At 27.2% G+C, this 21,042-nt stretch overlaps 1 protein-coding gene across 2 annotated transcripts; it reads right to left on the bottom strand.

Moving 5' to 3' along the window:
- Nucleotides 1-28: 28 nt before the first annotated feature.
- Nucleotides 29-20,883, bottom strand: LOC129981179 (rac GTPase-activating protein 1-like). Of its 2 annotated transcripts, XM_056091904.1 has the most exons (17): nt 20,821-20,883; nt 20,598-20,731; nt 17,644-17,743; nt 13,991-14,132; nt 13,040-13,100; nt 10,572-10,702; nt 10,324-10,486; nt 10,052-10,202; nt 9,276-9,342; nt 8,958-9,186; nt 8,292-8,474; nt 7,302-7,410; nt 6,855-6,960; nt 6,136-6,268; nt 3,990-4,098; nt 1,517-1,604; nt 29-679 (listed from the first exon to the last, which is right to left on the bottom strand). In XM_056091904.1, exons 2-17 carry the CDS (start codon nt 20,604-20,606, stop codon nt 628-630), a joined length of 1,833 nt encoding a protein of 610 aa, XP_055947879.1. In that variant the 5' UTR covers nt 20,607-20,731; nt 20,821-20,883; the 3' UTR covers nt 29-627. The 2 variants fall into 2 exon arrangements, with proteins under 2 accessions (XP_055947879.1, XP_055947878.1); XM_056091903.1 differs by having other exon boundaries at nt 20,598-20,873.
- Between the last annotated feature and the right edge of the window lie 159 nt (nt 20,884-21,042).

Below are 21,042 nucleotides of genomic sequence, written 5' to 3'. Positions count from 1 at the left end.
AAGAAAATAAAGCATCAATTTGAGGCAAATATATACACTGCATTTAATATATAAAATAAACTACAAATAAAAATTGATTCTGCCATGTATATATATAAATGGCAATTATGGTTGAGTTTTCAAAATATAATTATTTACAAGTTTCTCTTCTGTTGTAATATTTCGAGTAAGGTACAGAGCAAAATCTTTTAAAAATGAGTTAGTACAAGCAATCACATATTACAGAAATCACATTCAGAGAGATTTTACAAATATGTCTAAAAATTGTCAGTCCTATTTTGCAACGTGGTAAGAAAAAACAATTGTTGCAATATGTGTGAAAAATTGGCTACTGAGAGGAAAAATCCGTTGGATGATATTTGAATGTTAATATGTATACAATTTTTTAAATTTTTTTTACTAATACTAATTTTTAAATCTCCAAAATTTAAAAATATTGATAAATAAAACATAGTAAAACAAATATTCCAGAGTATTTACAAAATAAAATTTCTTATACTCTGAAAACAACCGAAAATTTACAATAAAAAAGTTAACAATGGCAAAAAGTTAAATTACAGGTAAAAGGTTAAATGAAATGACTAAATTTTTCAAACCGTAGTTTGATATATCACTCTTGAACAATTTCTATTTTAAAGGTGAGAAAAAGCGCCTTCCAGTTTTAGAGTTTTTTGCATTCCTGAAAAAAAAAAAAAAAAAAAAAAAAAAGATCCATTAAATTTTCAGTAAATAATTTCAAACTTCACAATTCTAAAACAAGAGATGAAGCAAATCATGCATTTCTTTTGTTATACTATTGACAAAAACACTATTAAAAAATCGATGTAAATTTTTTTTTGATTTGTCAGAACAAATATTGTACCATGACATTTATGCCATGGTTCGTATGGAACAATACTGATTTAAATTCAAACTAACTTTTTAAAGTAAATTTTTTCCTTCATCATAAAAACTAACTCTTCTAATAAAAAACTAAATAATAATGAATTTAAAAAAAAACATACAAGATATATGAGCTTAGTTATTGTTACAAATCTGAAAGTAATAAAATAACCTTTAAAAATTCCACTAAGAAACAATCATTTATGCATGACTTGTGCTTTAAAAATCTCTTAGCAAAATATAACTATTACTATTAGGATTGCTCATATAAGCTGAAGAAATTAATAATTTCTTCTTATTATTAGTTAGAAGTTATTTATTAGCTTTTTAATATGAATTATTTTCTATTTTTTATGATTTAATTTCTAACTCAATTTTTATTCCCTCATCACTCAATGAAACTATTTGTGTAGAGTTACAATATAATTATATTAATTAATAATTTTCTGAAAATATTAAAATAGTATATTGCTATTGAGGTCATAAGGGTACAAAATTTCAAGACTCTAGTACTGAGAAACAATCAAGGAAGTAAGGGAAAATCTGATTGCAATATTCCATTTTTACAAACATAAAAAAAAGTCAAGTTAAATAAAAGTGCATGCAAGAGAAATAGACAAACAGTTATAGCTACCTGGGTGTCAGTGGAATTCTGCCAACCTGAGCACTTCTTGGTTTTTGGCCAGATGAATAAATGGGTCCTAGTCTTGATACTACAGGTGCTGTAACAGTATATATAATTTATAATGTTTTTATAATAGCTAGTAAAAACACTTCTAATGTATACAATCAAACCTCAATCAAAGCAAAACAAAATATAAGAAACAACTTGCTTAACGAACAATGTTCAGCAAAATGAAAAACAAGAAAACACTGTATGTCATATGCCAGATTGGCTTGTTTTAATTTATGTTGAGTACTTGTTTGAAAAGCATTCTTGTATCTACATGGAAGAAGTTTTGGTCAAACAGTATTACTACTGATTGGTTTCAGTAACTATCTGTAGATTTTGTAGTAGAGATTTTGTCTCAGACTAAGATTATGGGACTAGAAGTAGTTAGTAATGACATTGATGAGCTGGTGGAAAACGAGGGAACCTAGCCAGAACTACTGAAAACCTTGTAACATTATGTATCACAGCAAAAAGCTGTAGAGAAGATTTGGTCAGGAGAGGAAGGAAAATAGATGCAACAACTTTGTAATGAAATAAGGTAGACGTTGAAAACACGGGGAATCATTGCATCCTAAGTTAAAAAGCACCACTTTAAAAAGGCAGTAGCTATGTGTGTTACAAATTCATTTAACAATAATGCTCCATCTCATTTTCGCCAAATTTTGAAGCATACCCAAAGATAAATATCTTCAGGCAATTTTCTTATAAAAACAAGTAGCAATAAATAATAAATTACATTATTATACATTTGTTTGGAATAAACAAATTGTCCTATTTTACACAGATTCCCATGGGAGAAAATTGTTTTACTTAATGAGTGTTTTGAATTACAAGTACAATTTGGGAATGTTTATTAAGCAAGTTTCCACTGCATTCATTAAAATGACTCATACAGAATTATTTCAGCATCACAAATTAAAAGAAAACATTGCTGAATTTGTAATATTAAGCAGAAATGGCATTTATCTGTCTCAAAAATCCATCTTAAACAGTGATTACAAGCAATATAAAATTTGTACAGGCCATTTTGGGGCCTGTTAGCAGGCAAATTGTGCTATTTTCAAGGCATTTAATAAAAACAAAAATTAAAGTAATATTACTTTTAGCACTTTGTTCAATTTGGTGATAACAACTTCTCTAATTATTGCACAAAAATAATTTATATATCGCTTTTATGAGCAAGCAGTTATATTTTAATGATACTAATTTATTCAAAACTGAAATATTTTTCTTTAATTGTAACACATTTTCAATATTAGCTTTAAGAACAATTTACAGCAATATTTCCTACTGTTATTAATTCACATCAATTTCAATGTTTGATCAAATTCACAGTTCATATCTTTTTGTCACTGTTAATGATAAAAATATTACTTACTTTGACTTTCCTTTTATTTTGTGACATACTCCCTCTCAAATACATTAATGTTAATCTAATTATTCTAACCATGCAATGTTTCAGATAATTTTCGCAATCTTTTAAATAATCCTAATGAGTTTGTAAAAACATTCAAGACTACTAAATCCCATTTGCTGCTGAAGAGAAAAAGAAGCAACATTTATGTTGTATTTCTTCAATCAGGCACATAAACACAAAAAAGAATACAATGGTACTTTGGGTCATGGCATTAGAAGCCATGGCAAGAAAGAATTTCTGTAGTTAATGTTGCAATGATGGAAAGAGGAAAATAGAATTTGAAGGGCTGCTACACTCATGGCAGGTTATAAAAGTACACAGAGAAAGAAAGATAATTGTTTTTTAGCTGCTGACATAAAAAAAAGTAAATGGGGGGGGGGGGGGATGGAAAAAACAACAATGTTTTAAGTAATGTAAATAAATAGTTATAAGTATTTAAAATTGATTTTTTTAAAAATTTAAACAGTGCAGATATTAACTTGCTACAAATAAACGTGTCTAAGAAATTACTGATAGTTTGAAACTGATTAATTTAAATAGGACACTGATCAACTTCATAAAATTTTAGTCACAATGTTTATTCATTCTCATTTAGAAAGAGAAAATTTATAACGAAGGAAGAAACCTGTCCAATATCATATATTTCTAATTTTATGTTAACCTTTTAAAGTTAATTAGCCATTCACATTTTAACACAAATTAAATATGGTTTAAAATAGATTGTTTGAATCAAAATCAAAAAGGAATTATAGAAGATTATTGCTTGTTTTATTTTATAATTATAAATCAGTCTTTAAGTTACGTAAGTATATTGATTTTTTTTAAAAATTTTACTTGTCATTTTTAAATTAGTAATTTGAAAATTTGATTAATAATCATTTTAAAAGTATTTTATACCATGAAGAGACATATGTTTATAAATAGATGATTGCACATTTATAAGCAAGTATAGCTGTTAATTTTTTTCTTAGTTGGTGACAAGGTTGATTGAAAAGCAGAGATAAATAGTTCTTTTACCTGGTGTCACATCAGGTGTCTTAATTTCTTGTCTGAAAACTTCTGGCAGTTCCACATTTAAAAGGCTTTCCCAAGAATCTGCAGGCAACATAAGTAACCTATGCATTACCTACAGAGAGGAAAAACTTAATTTACAAAACATTCATCAATAAATAATAAACTCATTTTGATTATAGAAATTATATAAGCAACTGAAATAAATCACACAAAGGTGAGAGATCAAAATCAGATTTCTGAAAGAAATCGAATGCCCTTAGAAAAATAGCTTTCAATGCTTGAAAAATCCACATTTTCCCCCCAAGGTGCTCTATGTAAAATTTCAAATATATTTTGCAGAAAAATAAAATTTTTAGTATAGCATATATAAGAATAAATAAGATATAGAAATATTTATTGAATAGAAATTAACAAATATAAAAACTCGTGGCATCTATAAACCTATTGATCACTATACATTCTCTGAAACTGCAAAATTAAACTGGACTCAGCTCTCCTCTGTAGAATCAACTACTGAAATTCTGGCAGTTAACAAATATGGAATCAAAATTCTCTAAATTTCAACATTCATGAGTCGATATTCATTCTGTTTCTTATTGGTCTTCTGTTTTTATTGTATAGTTACAGTAAAACCTTATTTAATTTTAAACTGCTATGTTTTTTTTTTAATTGTTAGAAAATAATTCAATCAGATTATGTTCTGTAGCTGAACATATATATGGCGTTTGCATTAAATGGACTTTAAATCAATTTAGATAATAAGTTTTTTCAAAAATATCAAGCCTATAAAATAGAATAACATGAAAATTATATATCTCGTAGCACCCATACGAGGATACCAAAATGTCTCAGGATGCTACAGAATAAAATATGTAAAGAATTGCACGAATATATTTATTTACATCAAAATAGTAAAATTTAAATCAACTGAGATAATTGCTGAAATCAGGGTAAGGAAGTTTTTGGATTTCAAAATAATAAAAAGGATAGTACAGCTTTTATAAAAATTTTATCTAAATGGAAAAAATTATGATATGCAGTGCATAGAATTCTTCAATTTAAAGTTATTTCTAAGGAAAAATAACTTTAAGAGTTAATATGCCTTTCAGTGGTTCATATAATCAGAAAATAAAAATAATTTCAAGAGTAAATACAAAATATAAATTATGACCAAATGAAAAGGTAACTTTAGCTATAGTGGCATTGTATCAAATCTCAGTGAGTCAATGTGTAGTTAACCCTTTGCAAATGGTGCCACCACAGTAGTGGCATTTTCATATTATTGTAAAAGCCAGAATGTTATTAAATCTATATTCAAGAAATAAATAGTGGAATCCATTTTTGGGAATTTCACAATTTATTTATTAAAATTTAAACTCAAATTTTTTGAGATATCGGCTTATACAACAATATGAAAATGTTATAACTGTGATGACCCTAATCGCAAAGGATTAATTGCTTCACATCACTATCCTGATTTCTAAAGAGTTACTTCCTCAGTCTCTCACATGATGGCCTTTTCCAGACCAACAAAAAGAGCAGTTAATCAAATTCTTCATTCAGAAAGCAAGTATGATTTTCAAAATGTATTGCAGGGCAAAAGAGGTATGTAGAGAACAATGTCTTCCACAATGAACAATATTCCATTTAGTCAATATTGAGGTGAGGCAGGTAAACATTAAGGATTTACCAAAATGGGCAAGTGCATGTTGTGACTGACAATATCACTATTTTGACTGTGCAGAAGCTCATACAGAAGAGTAATTGAATCAAAAGATTTGAATTGTTGATAAGCAAAGGAACTGTGTACCTTGTAATCCACAAATGCTTGATTATTGCATAGTGAGAAAAGGACATCATGGGAAATTAGACCTGTCTGCAATCCAGGAATTTTTACATTAAAGTCATTTACTCTTTTTCTACAAGCTGAAATCAGTGTTTTGATGTCAATTATTTATAGTTGTACTACTCTACATGAACTATAGTTATAATATTGTTATTAAAATTTCTTTACATATAACGATAGTCTTCTTTTTATCTGTACACACTTTATATAAGTTTTCAATTCAGAAAAATCAAATTCAGCAACACACCTTTTTCATGCAATATTATGTTGCCTTGACAAGAGAGAAAATTTCTGAACTCATACCTGACACTGCTGCCTAGTTTCTGCCAGCAGATTTGAATCTAATGGATCAGCTGAAGAATATCCAACTATGGTGGGTCCAAACACTTTTGCAAGGTTTTCAAGAGGCATTCGACAATCAGGCGAGTCTGCAACTCTATGAAAAAGTAAATTTTATTAATGTTTCCCTTGTATTTAACATGAAATCAATATATACATACCTAATTACGGTAATATAGATACACTTAAAAAGCTTTTAATGAAAATGGACTACATTTTAGGTTGTTGTATCAATAAATGGACAGTTACTGAATTTTGACTATTTCTGTTAGTTATTTAATAAAATAATCTTGATGCTTAAATTTTTTTAAAAAAGAAATTATTTTTCTATGGTGGAAATTGAATTATGAAATTTTGAATTTCATTATTTAAAGCACTTTTAAATAATTGCAGTAGCTGCTTCAAGGAAGATCCAAAGCTAAATAATTTCCTTCAAGTGGTTGGATTAAAGTAATGTACTTTATACTTTCTGAACATTAAAAGCATTTTTCTTTAAAAGGAAGAAGGGAATCTAATTAAAAAAACAATATTAATTTTTGACCTAGAACCTGGCGTTCCGAGATAACATTCTAAAATTAAAACACTATTTTAAAAATAGATGCCTCTGTAGTTTCATGTTATTATTTTATGTTGCTAATTACAAATTACAATCAGTAAAAAATTAAAACTTGAATGTATCTTACCTTTGTAGATGTAACACAAGGAAAGCAAGAGTCTCCTTGTTGGGTTGTGGCAGTTCGCAAACAGCATCAAATAATAAATTTAAACTGAGACTTTCTTCTTTTTGTTCTAGACATATTATAAATAATTTTGAACTATAAGTACATTGCAGAAAAATATCCATTAAAAAAATAATTTTTCTCAAGAAAAATTGCTTAAAAGTAACTATATCCATTGACAAGCAGACATGTGGAAAGCTATAAGGTACATCATTTTGTCTTGTTAAGCAGTCTTGAATTTGATTCTGACAGATTTTAAAATAGATATATTTGAATAGAATTTAAAGTAACAATATAGTAATAGTTTAAGTTTTAAATACAAATATCTATATAATTGAGGGTTTGCAGTATTTATTTTAATTAAAAATAATTGAGGCTTACAGTATTTAAAAATGTCATATAAAATCTCACCAGCAGCTTCCACAAATGTACGCCATGATGACCTTGGTATTAAAGGTTCTTTGAGGGAACGAAGAAACTCTTTTACTGTTCCACAGATGGCATGAACATCCATTTTATTCTGCATATGAATTAAATAGTAATAAAAAATGAAAATGCTTTCGAATAACATTTAAATAAAACAAATTCATACAGTGTGGAGTATTTTAGCATGTAAGCCACTACAAAATATTAGGAAATAGTAAAGAAAAAAAAAAAAGTAGAATAAATTCAAATTAAAATGTAATACAGCAAAAATAAAATACAGCATTGAAAAATAAGAGGCTGAATTACACTTAGAAAAAAATATCCTAAATACCAAACAGCCAGGACTCTGCTATAATGATAATTAATATTATTTCAAATCTTTTTATTTAATTGGGTTTGGTGAACCACTGAACATGAAATAGAGCTTAAATTAATGTACTTGAATACTCTCCCCACCACTTTTGATAGCTAAATTAAAAAAAAAAAATTATTAGCAAAATATTGAGAGAAAAAAAATCAATTGAAATTTTTATATTTCTAAATAATTGATAATTTAATATCTTAAATTTAAAATTTCAGAGAATTTACAGCACTGATATCTAATAAGTACTTGCACTACATTCTACAGTTTCAGATTCAATAATCTGCTCCGCAAAAACTGCTAACTTAAATAAACTTTTATAATTATTATTTTTAAAGATATGTTTTATCTGAGCAAGAGAGTGAACTATAATTATTTGGAAAGAGAATAATTTTCATGTTGTCTTTGATATAACTGTGGTTATAACTTTATAACATCAAAAATTTGGATGCATTATCCTGAGGACTATAGTGGAATCTCTTAAATTTTACTTAATGTTTTAATTGATTTTTCTAGTAAATTCTCGATATAATAATTAATGTGATTTTTAATGCATGAATTATTTTCATTAAAGAGCATTATATTTAAAACGAAAAAGAAAAATTGATACAAACCAAATTTGTGACACTTCGCCCTTTTAGAAGCTTCTCCTTCAAATCTTTTACATCTCTTTCACTACCTGATATGCGATATAAACCAATTTCTTTAAGACCTCTAGATTCAATTTCATTGATACAATGGACAATGAGAGAAGGAATCATAGGTGGTGTTGATGATGTATAATCAGCAATAGTACCCTAAAATAATTAAAATCATATTTTTAACATTTTATTTGGACATTTATTCCATAACATTTTATTCCTCTTTTTAAGCAGTTATCTAAATATTCATCTTTGTTTTTAAAATTTCTATGAAAAAAATTAAAGAAATATCATTTGCCCCTACATTTTGATTGATAAAATGAAAATAATACAAGAATATGGGATGTATCCTCAAACCAGTTAACTATTATAATAGTTGGCTTTTTGTGCAGTTAGCTATTTAATTTAATAATTGCTATTTATAAAAAGGTTTTAAAAAGTAAAGTATCCACATTAAATGTACTCATAAATTACTCTTTAAAACACACACACACATGCACTCACTTCCAGAGTTGCAAAACCTTTTCTTTATATATGAGAAAGTACAAACCAAATCTGGACCTAATTAATGAAATATATTCTTATACAATATTATTTAGATATGAGTATTTATAATAACATTCCATATATTTTACTTACAGTAGCCACCTTTGTAGGAGTGAAAGTAACTGGTATACATGGTAAGGGGCACTGGTCTTTGCACTCTGGGTGACAAGTTATTCGACAATCTGTACATTTCAGAGCCTGTTTGCAGAATTTGATCATATTTCCACAAGGGTAACATTTTTCAGTTCTTATAACAGTTTTAGAGACGAATGCATGAGTTCGACTCAATTTCCCTCCAGTGCTGTATCGCCCATGTGGTGTGCTAAGGCGGAGGGGAAAAAAAAAAAGTTAATTCAGAAACTTGCATTAACTAAGCGACAAGTGAAAAATGAATTCAATATTCAGAATTACCTAGATGGGAGTGTTCCTGTATTATGGATTCGAAGATCATATGTGCAACTTTTTGTTTGTCCAGAATCTAAAATGAAAAGTAAATTCAAAAGAAAATAGTTTTTTTAAAAATTATTATTATTATTCATAAATATTATATCAAATACTACACAGAAGAGTTGGACTTTTTTCAGTTTGAGTGTAAAGCAGATAGTTATCAACTAGAGATAGATTATTAAGTTTTTATTTCCTCCTTATTTAATGTCCCAGTTGTAGTTATTACATGCTAATGTAATTATATACACATACGTTTTATGTTTATTTGGCACAACATATAACAAACTGCACTAAAGAAAACGATTGGATATTTCAATAGCAATGTTACAACGCATTTATTACTCACACACACTAATACACAAACATTAATTCCTTTCATATTTTTCTCTGCACTGTTGCATCTTTAATTTTAAATTTAAAACACTTAGAATACTTTACTTCAAGAAGTAAATATCACAATGTACATGCATGTACTTCTATAATTTTCCCTCATGACAGAATCCATACAATCCACTTTACTAAAAATAGTGGTTCCTATATTGTGTAATTTGCATGTTTTATCCCACAAAGAAATATGCATTGAATTATTAGTAATGTTTCTGTTAGACAGTTTTGTGTTTATTTCCATGAAATTGAAAATAAATAATTTAATGATAAAAAAATCAAAAATGTTCCCAAGCATTCAAAAAAATATAAAGGGATTATAAAATAAAGCTTGTTACAAATAAATTAGCCCATACCTGATCGATGAACTTGTCGTATTGATTCTACAGGTGTTGTTGAATTTGGTTCGCTGCTACTACGGAATTCAGTAGCTTTTTTTTCTGGCATTTTATCGATTTCCATTCTAACATCTTCCTCAGTTTCATCAAATTGAAAAGCTACATTTTCCTATAAGAAGAGAAATAAATTTATTACTGAAAACTAATAAATCAGTTTATATATAAAAATTTTGCAGATGCATACACACTGGAAAGAATGAAAATAAAAATTTTATAAGCAATATACAAACTCCAGATTTTTTCTTCTTTTGTGTACGATCGCCAGAGCTACGCCTTCCTCCTTTAGAGCGCCGCTTTCGTCGACGTGAAACATTTGGATTTAAATCTTCATCAGTGTCATCTATATCAGAAGGTGATAGAAGAGATCCAATAGATTCTTCAATGGTGGTGAGTCTGAAAAATTATGAAAAACAGATAAATAATATATAAAATAACAAAGAAAAACTGCAATTATTTTTTTTATAATAAAAATATTTACCTATTTTGTGAATCATCCTCTTGTGCTTTATAAGTTGTGGTACTTAGGAAGAAAAGTTTTTCTTTTGTTTGATTATCAATTGCATTTCCATCTGCCATTAGAACCTCCTTGATAAGGGCTATTTGCCTTTCCTTTTAAAAAGATAAAACACACCATTATAAGCTAATAATTCAAAACATCTTATTATCATTTTAACAATATAGCAAGAAAAAAATTGTTCAATATATCATTAAATCTACTGAATTTGGTTATTAAATATAAAACACAAAAATGAAATCTTTAAGGGAACATCAAAATTTGAATTTAAAATTTCATAATCAGATTTACTGTAAAGAATAAATTAGTTAGTCATTAAATACACCTTTCAGTTTCTAACATCCATTGTTAACTAATTAACTTCAATGAGAGCCCAATAATATACTTTTTCTTTTAAAATTAAACTCATTTTAAAAATGACAATGAACTTTGTGATGGAAAACAGCATTTCTAGTGCAACAGTAAATTGTCTATATCTCAAAACTTTGCATTTCTAGCTAGTGCTTTATAAAAAAATTACATTGTTGATATAATTTTCTCTAGTTGCGATTAACAGGGTTGCCACTCAATTTTTTTCCTGTATGTATATTAAGATTCGAGGAAATGCGTGAATAGTACTCATGTGCAATTTACTATGAAATAGGGTCTTAAGGAGTGGAAAAAGCAAAGAAAAGGAGCAACAACCATATTAAAAGAAAGTTCATTTTTACATTAAAAAAAAAAAAAAAAATCTTATTTATCATTTACAATTTAGCAAGACAAAATTTACACATTTAAAGGGTTGGAAGGGGTATATATTATTTCTCATTAAGGAAGCCATTACTACAATCTTTTATTCTTGCAATCTTTACAGATAGACATTTGTTAGATTGGGGGGGAAAAAAAACCCTTAAAATTCCATGGTTTTGTAAAAATTTTAAAATTCTCCTGCATTTTCCTGGTATTTTTAGAAGATCTTCAAATTTCCTGTGTTTTCCATGTTCCCCCGGTGGTATGATAAACCTGAATTAACTTAACAAGTTGAAGAAATGGCAAAAATGAGACCAATGATAACCAAAAATATCCCAAAAAGAAAACCCAACTTTTAAAAAATTAACACATAATTGAAAGTTGGAATGCAATAAAAATATGAAAGAATTTTTCTTTTAAATTTCAAAACTGATAATCTGAAATACATCCTGGACATCTCAAAATATGCCAAGGGAGTGAAAATCATGTAAATTCCATTTTAGATTTACAAAAGAAAGATGTTTACATTTTTATTTTGAGAGCAGGATTGATATCAAACTAAAATATTGTTATGTTATTAAATTATTTATAGCAGGATTTTGGTTCCCAGAAAAATCTTTTTTCTTTTCATTCCCCCCCCCCTATTTTTGAAGTTGGTAAATGTATTCCTTAACTGCTTTGTTACAAAGAATATTTTAGATAAAAAGAAACCAATTTAATCTTAATGCTATACATTTGCTATATGCAAACATCTACTAATATATATGTAAGGATTTTAACTGTTTGAATTTTGTGCTATATGTTTAAAAACATATTTTCATGTATTTTAATTAAATGTTCCACAATGATGCAATTAAATTAACGTACACACAATATCATATAGTATAGTACAATTTGTTTTATAATAGTATAATTTATACCTAATGAAGTCGACTCTCTGAGATCTTTCTAAATTTAACGTCATATAGATTGATAACATTTCAATTTCAATAATTTTTTTGACTGTTCTGCTTTAATAGTTTTGGACCAGGATAAAAAAAAAATTTATGCTTTAAAAGATTTATAATCCTTATAACAGGGATTCTACTATAGTCTCTAAGGAGTTTTGACTTTCTCTTAAGATGTCAAGTGATATTATGTAAATTCCACATTTCTTAAAAAACAATTTTTTAAAACATTTTTGACTTGCATTAAGAAATGTACTTTCAGCATGACCATATCAATAATTCTCCATCTACAATTTCTTCTGATAAAAAAAAATAATAAAATTGAGTTGTCATTAAACTAAAATATAGTAGCATGGAATTAATTAAGTTTTAAGTTAGCAAAAAATGAATATCTACTCCAAAATGCAAAAACAGAAAGTTTTATTAATACCATTTGTTGCTTGGTTGTGCAAAGTTAGGTGTTTGGTAGTAGCTATCATAAAGAATTGCTGAGTCCTGTTTAATTCCATGATTTGATAAAATATATAGAAATAAATAAATTAATCCATATTACAGATTATTTAAAATGTAATAAATTTTCATAAAACCTCAATTATATATTGTGAGTAAACCATACAAAAACTATTAAATATTTTGCAAAAATTTTTTAATTTGACATGGGTGTAGAGATCTAAAAAAGATTGGGATCTACCAATTTAGAATTAGTATTGTAAATCAAATGAGAAGTATCTAATGTATTTGATTAAAATTTTATACCATGGAGCTCTTCTTATCTTCAAGTCTTCTCCGTTTTTCTATTTCTCGTGCAACCAGATCTCTAAAGATGTAAAAAAGTAATGAATTTAATGCAAATCATTAGATCAAAACATTTGCATAAGAATACTAGGGTAATAAGCAAAAAAGAACATGATATTAAATTTATTTACTAAGAATGCCAAAACAAAATTTTGCTAAAACCCAAAACTATAATAGCTATAATTGAACATTCCAAAAGAAAGCTCCACTAGTATTACATTCCATTTTATTTTTAAAAAATTATACAGAGACCAAACAAATAGAATTCACAAGATTTGAGTGAAATTTTAATGGTTGCTTCATTGGATACATAAAATTATATTATATTATAAACATTAAACAATTTAATATAAGAAACTGTAATTGAACCTAGTTAGTATTTTTCATGTTGCACAAAATATTGGGATTAGTAGGTTAAATAAATAAGTAATAGTTTAAAATATTTAAAAATGCACAAGCACATTTGTTATAAAATGTTATAAAGTGAATTGTTGTCAAGCACAACTCTATTTCATTGCAAAACATAGTTCTACTTAAGCAAATCTTATTAATTTTTTTTTTTTATATTAGCTTTAACTTACAATGCTTGCTGATCTAGGACAATAAGTTATGATATCACTTCCTAAGATTAAAAAAACTTCACTGCAGTTGTTTTTGTGACACAGTGTTAAGGATGAAACCTAAGAATCACCTTTCTCTGATATCACAGAAAATGTTAGCTTTGTTATGTTTAATAAATTGTGCAATAAAATTGTTAATTATCATTTGTAAAAAGTCATTTCTTATTCATAAATTAATTTACATAGAATAAGGAAAATCAAAATCAATTTATAAAATGCAAAGTCACTAAATGCTTAAGCATTCTATTTCTTGAGATAAAAAAATAAAACGATGATTGCAGTTAGAACTTACTTCATGTGTTTTATTTGCAACTCATATTTATTCTTTTCCACTTCAAGAGAATTAATTTTGTTCTTTAATTCTTGAATTTCAGCTTCATAATTCTTCCTCCGTTGGTTTAAATTTCGCTGGTTTTCAACAAAAATTTTAAATTCTGAAAAAGAAGATAGATAAATGATTATCCTGCTCAATAAAGAAAAAGATAAGATGAGAAAAAGTTTCAACTTGGCATTACTTTTAAGCTCATATAAAGCTTTGCCAACTTTAACTATGAAGTCAAGTGAGCAAAGTTTTAATAAAAATAGCAAATTTTAACAGATTCTAACTAAGAATTGGTTACAAAATGTTAGCAAAAACACACAAACTTAAAAAACATATCAAACAAAATTAAACTTTTTTTTTCCTCCAAAAAAAATAGCCACAATTTAGGAAAAATTTGCATAACTAAGTTAGTATCATTAAAGAGACATTTTAATAAATTTTAAAATGGTGTAATAATTGGCATTATGAAATAATATTTTGCAGATTTTATATGGAAAAAAAAAAGCCAAACTCATGTTTGCCTTTCAATTATTTAAAGTTTCTAAGAAAATCCACCACATTGCACCACTCTCCAAAATATATATTTGCCAAATTTGATGACTCTAAGACAACATTTGCCTTATAGCAAGTCAATATGAACATACAAACTCATTCTTTATAATTATCATTAAATTGGATTAATATCTTAAGAGTTCCACATTGTTTACTCTAATACCAAGACTTATGTAAAACAAAAAGAATCAAGAAAGCATATAAATTTTCCTTCGTTAAATTCATAATTTTGCAATAAAAATATGATTATCTAAATATATTGTTTCCATATCTTTCAACAAATTTTTTAGATTTCCTTTACTTGTTTTAAATTAATAATTACGATTCATATATCAATAAATTTTAAAAAATTGGGGAAAATGGGGGGAAAAACACCATTAGTCCTTCAGCCTTAATAAATAGTCAAATTTGGCCCATTAATTTTGCAATTTGCAAGCACAACTATTCAATCAAAATCCTTTATGTTACAAGCTGCAAATGTAATTTAAAATAATACTTTCTTTTGTTAAGTAAGATATTAATCATTAAAAATAGTTGTCATGATTAAATTAATAGACAGGCAAACAACTGGTCTAATCTGTGAAACAAAATATAAACTCAATTTCAAAGCTAATTCATAAAACAGCTTAAGATTCACAATAAGTTGAAATAATTTGTTATATAAGCAAAATAATAAATCCTTCATGACTTCTTTGAATCCAGAAATGATTTTGTATATGAAAGAATGAAATATGCTTCACAATTTCTAAGATATATTAGATATGTTACTGCCTAACACCACGAGAAAAATCTTGAACAATGTTGTCATAAGTATACAAATCAAAGAAAGGAGGAAAGTGGGCATTAAAATAGACAACATTTGACAAACTAAATATGTCTCATTCGGCAAGAAATTCATTTCGTCTATGTTAATGTACATGTTTTTATATAAAAGCTAAATAAAATTTTATAATTAAATTGAAGATAAACTTAAAAAAAAAATCCTTGTTATTTAAGTTTGGAAATAATTTCATGCATCATATAGCCTTTAATGACATTCCTTCTACTGCTTTTGTATTGATTTTTTAAAAAAGAGACCCGAGACTGCTGCCAAGGAAATAAAAATCATTGGATATCAACAAAATAGTTCCATATTTTCTTGAAGATTGATGTGATTTTAAGAGAGAAAACTTACGTTTTAACAATAGAATTTCTAAGTTTTGAATTAGATGAAAATTATAGTTTCCAATAATAAATACATGCCCCCCCCAAAAGAAATTAATACAATTTAATTAATACAATTAAAAAATAAATTAAAAAATATGTTCAACAAATATTAAAATATAAATAAATCAATAAATAAATAAGCAAAAATATTTATTCGTTTCATATTCTTATGAAATAATTATCAGAATTTTTGGAGTAACTATTCTCTACACTATATCAATGTCCAAATAACTTGAAAAATCTTCACTTATTTAAAAATTTGAATAACTATGTGATACATTGATGACTAATTTGTCCACAATTTCTTCCATTAGACCATCTTTCTTCCAATAGCTATTTTCTACATGTTTAATGTGTTCACACTGGTTTCTTCTTTCAGTGTTATTTATAAAAAAACATTTTTAAGTAATAGCTGAAGATTGTTCAAACATAAGTCGCCAGTTACGTTTTTTTTCTCAAATACAACGTTTTACTGATGACCATATGTGCACAATGGGATTCAAATTGCAAAGATAAGGACATGATCATGATCTTACAATTTCATGCTCTGATTCTATTAAAATTCAGTCCGTCCTTTATATTGGGGATTCGGGCAGATGGTTTGAAATTATTTCAAATAACTGTTTTTTGCATGGCTGACTCATGTCAGATTTTGTTTGTTTTCAACCATCATTTCTTTGGTTGAATATTTTGTTGAAACATAATCCATTTGTACAGAGTGGTAAGGAGCATTGTCCTTGCAGATCACAGTATGAGCTGCAAATTAAGCAAGAATTTATCAACAATCCACTTTTAAAATAGATCACCATTCATATATCCATCATCTGAACCTGCATATACAACATTGAGACAGTTTTTAGAACTGGTATTTGTGCAAATACCTCCAGCGAAATCATTTTGTCAACATTTACCGTATATAAATTTTTTTGTCTAACCAAGTTTTGTTGATGTAAGCTAAACAATGTTGCTCCTTTCTGAGTTTTTTCATTACTTTCAAATATCTACATCCACAAAACACAATACCTTGCATTTCAAACAAAATCTGTCAAAAGCTGATACATTTTTTCCATTGAAAATTCATTGATTGTAGAATTTGCATCAGCAACACTCTTTACCCATTCAAAATTAATTTTTTCCTACAATACTTTGAGCAATTTTTCAATAGAAGGAATACATTTCTCTTTTATGTAATAGTTTGTCTTATGACACAATTGTCAAAATCATCAATATTGCAGGTTCAAACGATGGTCCCCCCCCCCCCGTTTTCAGGAAGTCAATAAGATACTGGTTTCACTGACATTAAGCAATTTCACTTCCTATTTTATCTTTTTAGCCATCAAAGCTGAAATTTTCTTTTGAGGTCCTCTTAATAGCTTTTTTAGTGAATTTGTAGTTTTTTTCCTCTTCAAAAAGTTCCATGCATTCTGAACTATAGTACACACTTGAGAATGCAAAGTTTTCCCACTTCACACAAATTGTGAGCATCAAGCATCGACCAAAGTACAAAGTGAAATGAGAATTCCACCCGTTTCTAATTGTGCCAAATGAAATATAAACGTTCTTCCTTCACCTCTAAAAGGTACTAGAATATCTTGTTTCCATACTAGATTACCACCAACTTTTAGAGTTATTAGAATTTTTTTTTCAAAGCAGTAGATTGGTATTCTTTTATATAAAAAAATTACCTGAATCTAAAATAAAGGTAATAAATACAACATTTATAAGCAAATATTGCATTATCAATTAAAAGACAATGGTAGAAAAAGGAAAACAATATTATATTTATGTATTTCATTTCATACAAAAAAAAAAAAAACACTAATTAATAATAACAACAGCAATAAAGACAATAAAAAAATACAAACTTTCAACATCATCTACAGTCATCAGAGTTTTAGTATATCGACATAAGTCATCATATTGTGCAACCAGTGACATTTTAGGTACATTCTGAGACGCCATGTTCTGAAAGAAAGAAAATAATAATAATAATAAATAAAATTTACAGAAAGGTATTTTTTTAAACAGCTAACAATATAATAATCATTTATATTATATACAATCAATGTTCTACTTTTTTGTAGCATAGAAGTTGGGGGAGTCCAGTGATTTTATTTACTAAAATTATTGAAAAAATGTAATCAATATTAAATAAAATGATAAATATATAAATCAGATTGCAATAATGGTTCTATATAGCTCATATTATTTTGACAATTATCTAATTCTAAAAATCACAAAAAAAAAAAAAAAAAAATCATATATATCCCACAGAAGAATTTTCTGATAGTTTTGATTTACAGCTGCTTTAAAAATAAAGTCACAAAAACTAAATATTAATTTTATATTTTGAAAACATTTACAAAATTTGATAAATAAAATTTATTGCCAATCATGAGCGATTCATGTGTTTGTCCATTTCCTAATGGTATAATGTAAAATATCAGAAATATAATAATTACAGAATTTTTTGCCATTATAGAACCACTATGCTATTACCTGTGTTACAAGATAATGATTTTATAAACTATTACTTTACAACACAGAAAGATTAAGATATAAGGTACGCTAAGAATGAATAAAAGAAAAATAAATTAATGAAAAAGAGTAAATGGTTTTGAATAAAAAGAAGTTTGAATAAAGACAGTTTCTATGAATCAAAAATTACAAAATCAACAACAACAACAAAAAAAATAATGTAGAGCAAGGAATTCATTGAATAATTATCAGAAATTAACTATAGTTTTGATGAAATTTGGGAAAAACAGTTTTTTTACCATAATTTTACAGGGTGTGTTCAAATGAAAAGATATGAAACGCATAAATGAAGACTATTCAAAGTATACACTATAGGCCTGAGAACAATGATTGCATTAATTAACAAGTTGAAGGATTCCATGTTCCCAGAATTCCTGTGGCTGTGACGAGATCAAGTCTTTCACAGCGTTCTTGAGTTCGCCTTCCGAATTGAAGTTCACATGAAAATCACAGGGCAACATGTTAGGGCTGTAGGGTGGATGGTCGAGTTGCCCCACTTGAACTTGGCCAGTTCCGAGTATGTGACTCTGGAGATGTGTGGACGCACGTTATCATGGAGCAGAATTAACCTTATGTGAGAAGCCCTGGTCTTTTGTTCTTGTGGACGTGCATAGTCTTCAGAGTGTCTCACAGTACACATCAGAGTTAATGGTTCTTTCTGTGCTCAAGGAATCCTGTCTTCACATGCACTGCCACGTCAATTAGACAACACTTTTTATAAGAGTCTCTGCCTCTTCTGCCGGAGACTCCAATCGTATCCCTAGATGTCTTGCTATGTTCTCCTATAGCAGCATAGGCAAATATGTTAATGGTTACATTATAATGACATTTTGTACCTTTTCATTTGAACACTCCTTGTAGATCTTTTCATTCATAATATCCTCGGAGATGATAAGTTAAGCCATAAAAGTTTAAGAGAAACATCAGATATGGTTAAAAAATTTCTTTTAAAGATCCCAAAATAGAAACCAAAAAAATATTTTAAAAATCCCTGAAAAATGCCAGCATTTTCTTAGAAAATTACTTATTCTGTTATTAATTTGACAAACAGCTGGGTTTAAGATTATTATATGATTCCCAAATTCGAATTTTTTTTTTTTAAATTATAGGACTATAGCAGCAGCAGAATGTCAGAAAAGTACAAATGACATATTTGAACTCATCTTTATTCCCTCATTACACATAAAAAAAACCCAATGTATAATGAATAAAAACAAATTTGCATAAAAATATAGTTTACTATATTTAAAGATTAATTTCTGCTAATACAAATACCTATCACATGAAGAATAACTCACTAAATGTATAGAAAGCAAAAGCTTTTGGCAAGAGTTGAAGGTTAGCAGACTTTTACAAGCTTGGAAACAAAAAAATATGATGTAATCTTAAATCTTATTGAATATACTTGAGTAGAAGTAATATAAATACACAACAATAAAACCATGATGTAATTTTAATTAATTAAATTTTCTTAAATAATTTCATGCTGTTAAAGTTGTAACAATTTTTTTAAAGTAATTGGTGTAATATAATAATACAGTTTTAATTCAGTTATTACAAAAATTACATATTTCCACTTTTCCTTAATTTTGATAAAACATTATAGAGAAATATTTAATATGAATTAAATAAATAACAATATGTGAAATATTTTAAGATATTTGATAATTAAAATAGTTCTATTTAATATCTCTTATTACACAAAAAAATTCAACCTTTTCCTTTTAGGCAATACAAATATAGTACTTGCAAATTATCAGGATTTTATTCCCTTTGTGGTATAATCTCTTGGGTCTAATCAGTTCGTTTACAGTATTTTTTCCTTGTTCTGTTGTTTCATGACATATTTGAAGGTTAATTTACTAATAAGAGAGATATGAGTAGGTAATCTGCATACAGATAACCTACCATATTTTCTTATGACTTAAAAAGATAAAATAAACATAATTGTATTTTTGTTTACATCATTGTTTTTGGCGCAAAAATTTGATGCTGCCTTAATGTAATTTAAACATAGCTTGAAACTGAATAATTACAAACAATAATGAATAACTGAGAAACAGACAAAAAAAGAAAACCAGTTAATGAATTAAGTCAATTATTTTTCCTATAATGATCCTCCACCTCCACACCAACAATAAAAGCTATATTTTTGTCTTTCAAATACTAATCGAAACCCTTAAGAGTCAAGATTCACTTTTAATGAAGAGAAGTATACATTTTAAAAAAGAAATTTAAAATTGAATGAGATATAATGAAACAAAACAATAGAATCCCTTACCCGATTCATTCAATTCAAAATAGCTGTATTTGCTTAGATACTTTTATAATCCAATGTTGGTATTGATAATCAATTGCCGTTAAGCAACTGACAGTACAAAAGCCAAAGCTAAATACATTACAATCTCCACAAATCTAAAACAGAATTTCGAAATTATTCGTCACAAATTGTTGACATAGATTTAAATCACTTTAACTTTTCAAATTAAAAATAATTCACTCACACAGGAATTATCAGATAAGTATTTCTATGGGCAAAATATTCGTTGATGGGATTTCGAATTTGGTGCGTTAATTTAGATGGTTACAGTTAATGTAAAAATCGGCAATCTAAATTTTAACAATCAATCTAATCATCCCCTTTCGCTCCAGTATTTGTCATTCTTTCTAGTTTTTGTTAAAAACTTCACAGAATATGTTTTATATAACAGAAATTTTTTTTATTG

Source organism: Argiope bruennichi, chromosome 8 (genome assembly GCF_947563725.1).
Source record: "Argiope bruennichi chromosome 8, qqArgBrue1.1, whole genome shotgun sequence".
In the NCBI taxonomy this organism is placed as follows: domain Eukaryota; kingdom Metazoa; phylum Arthropoda; class Arachnida; order Araneae; family Araneidae; genus Argiope; species Argiope bruennichi.
This window is presented reverse-complemented; position numbering and strand designations above follow the sequence as displayed.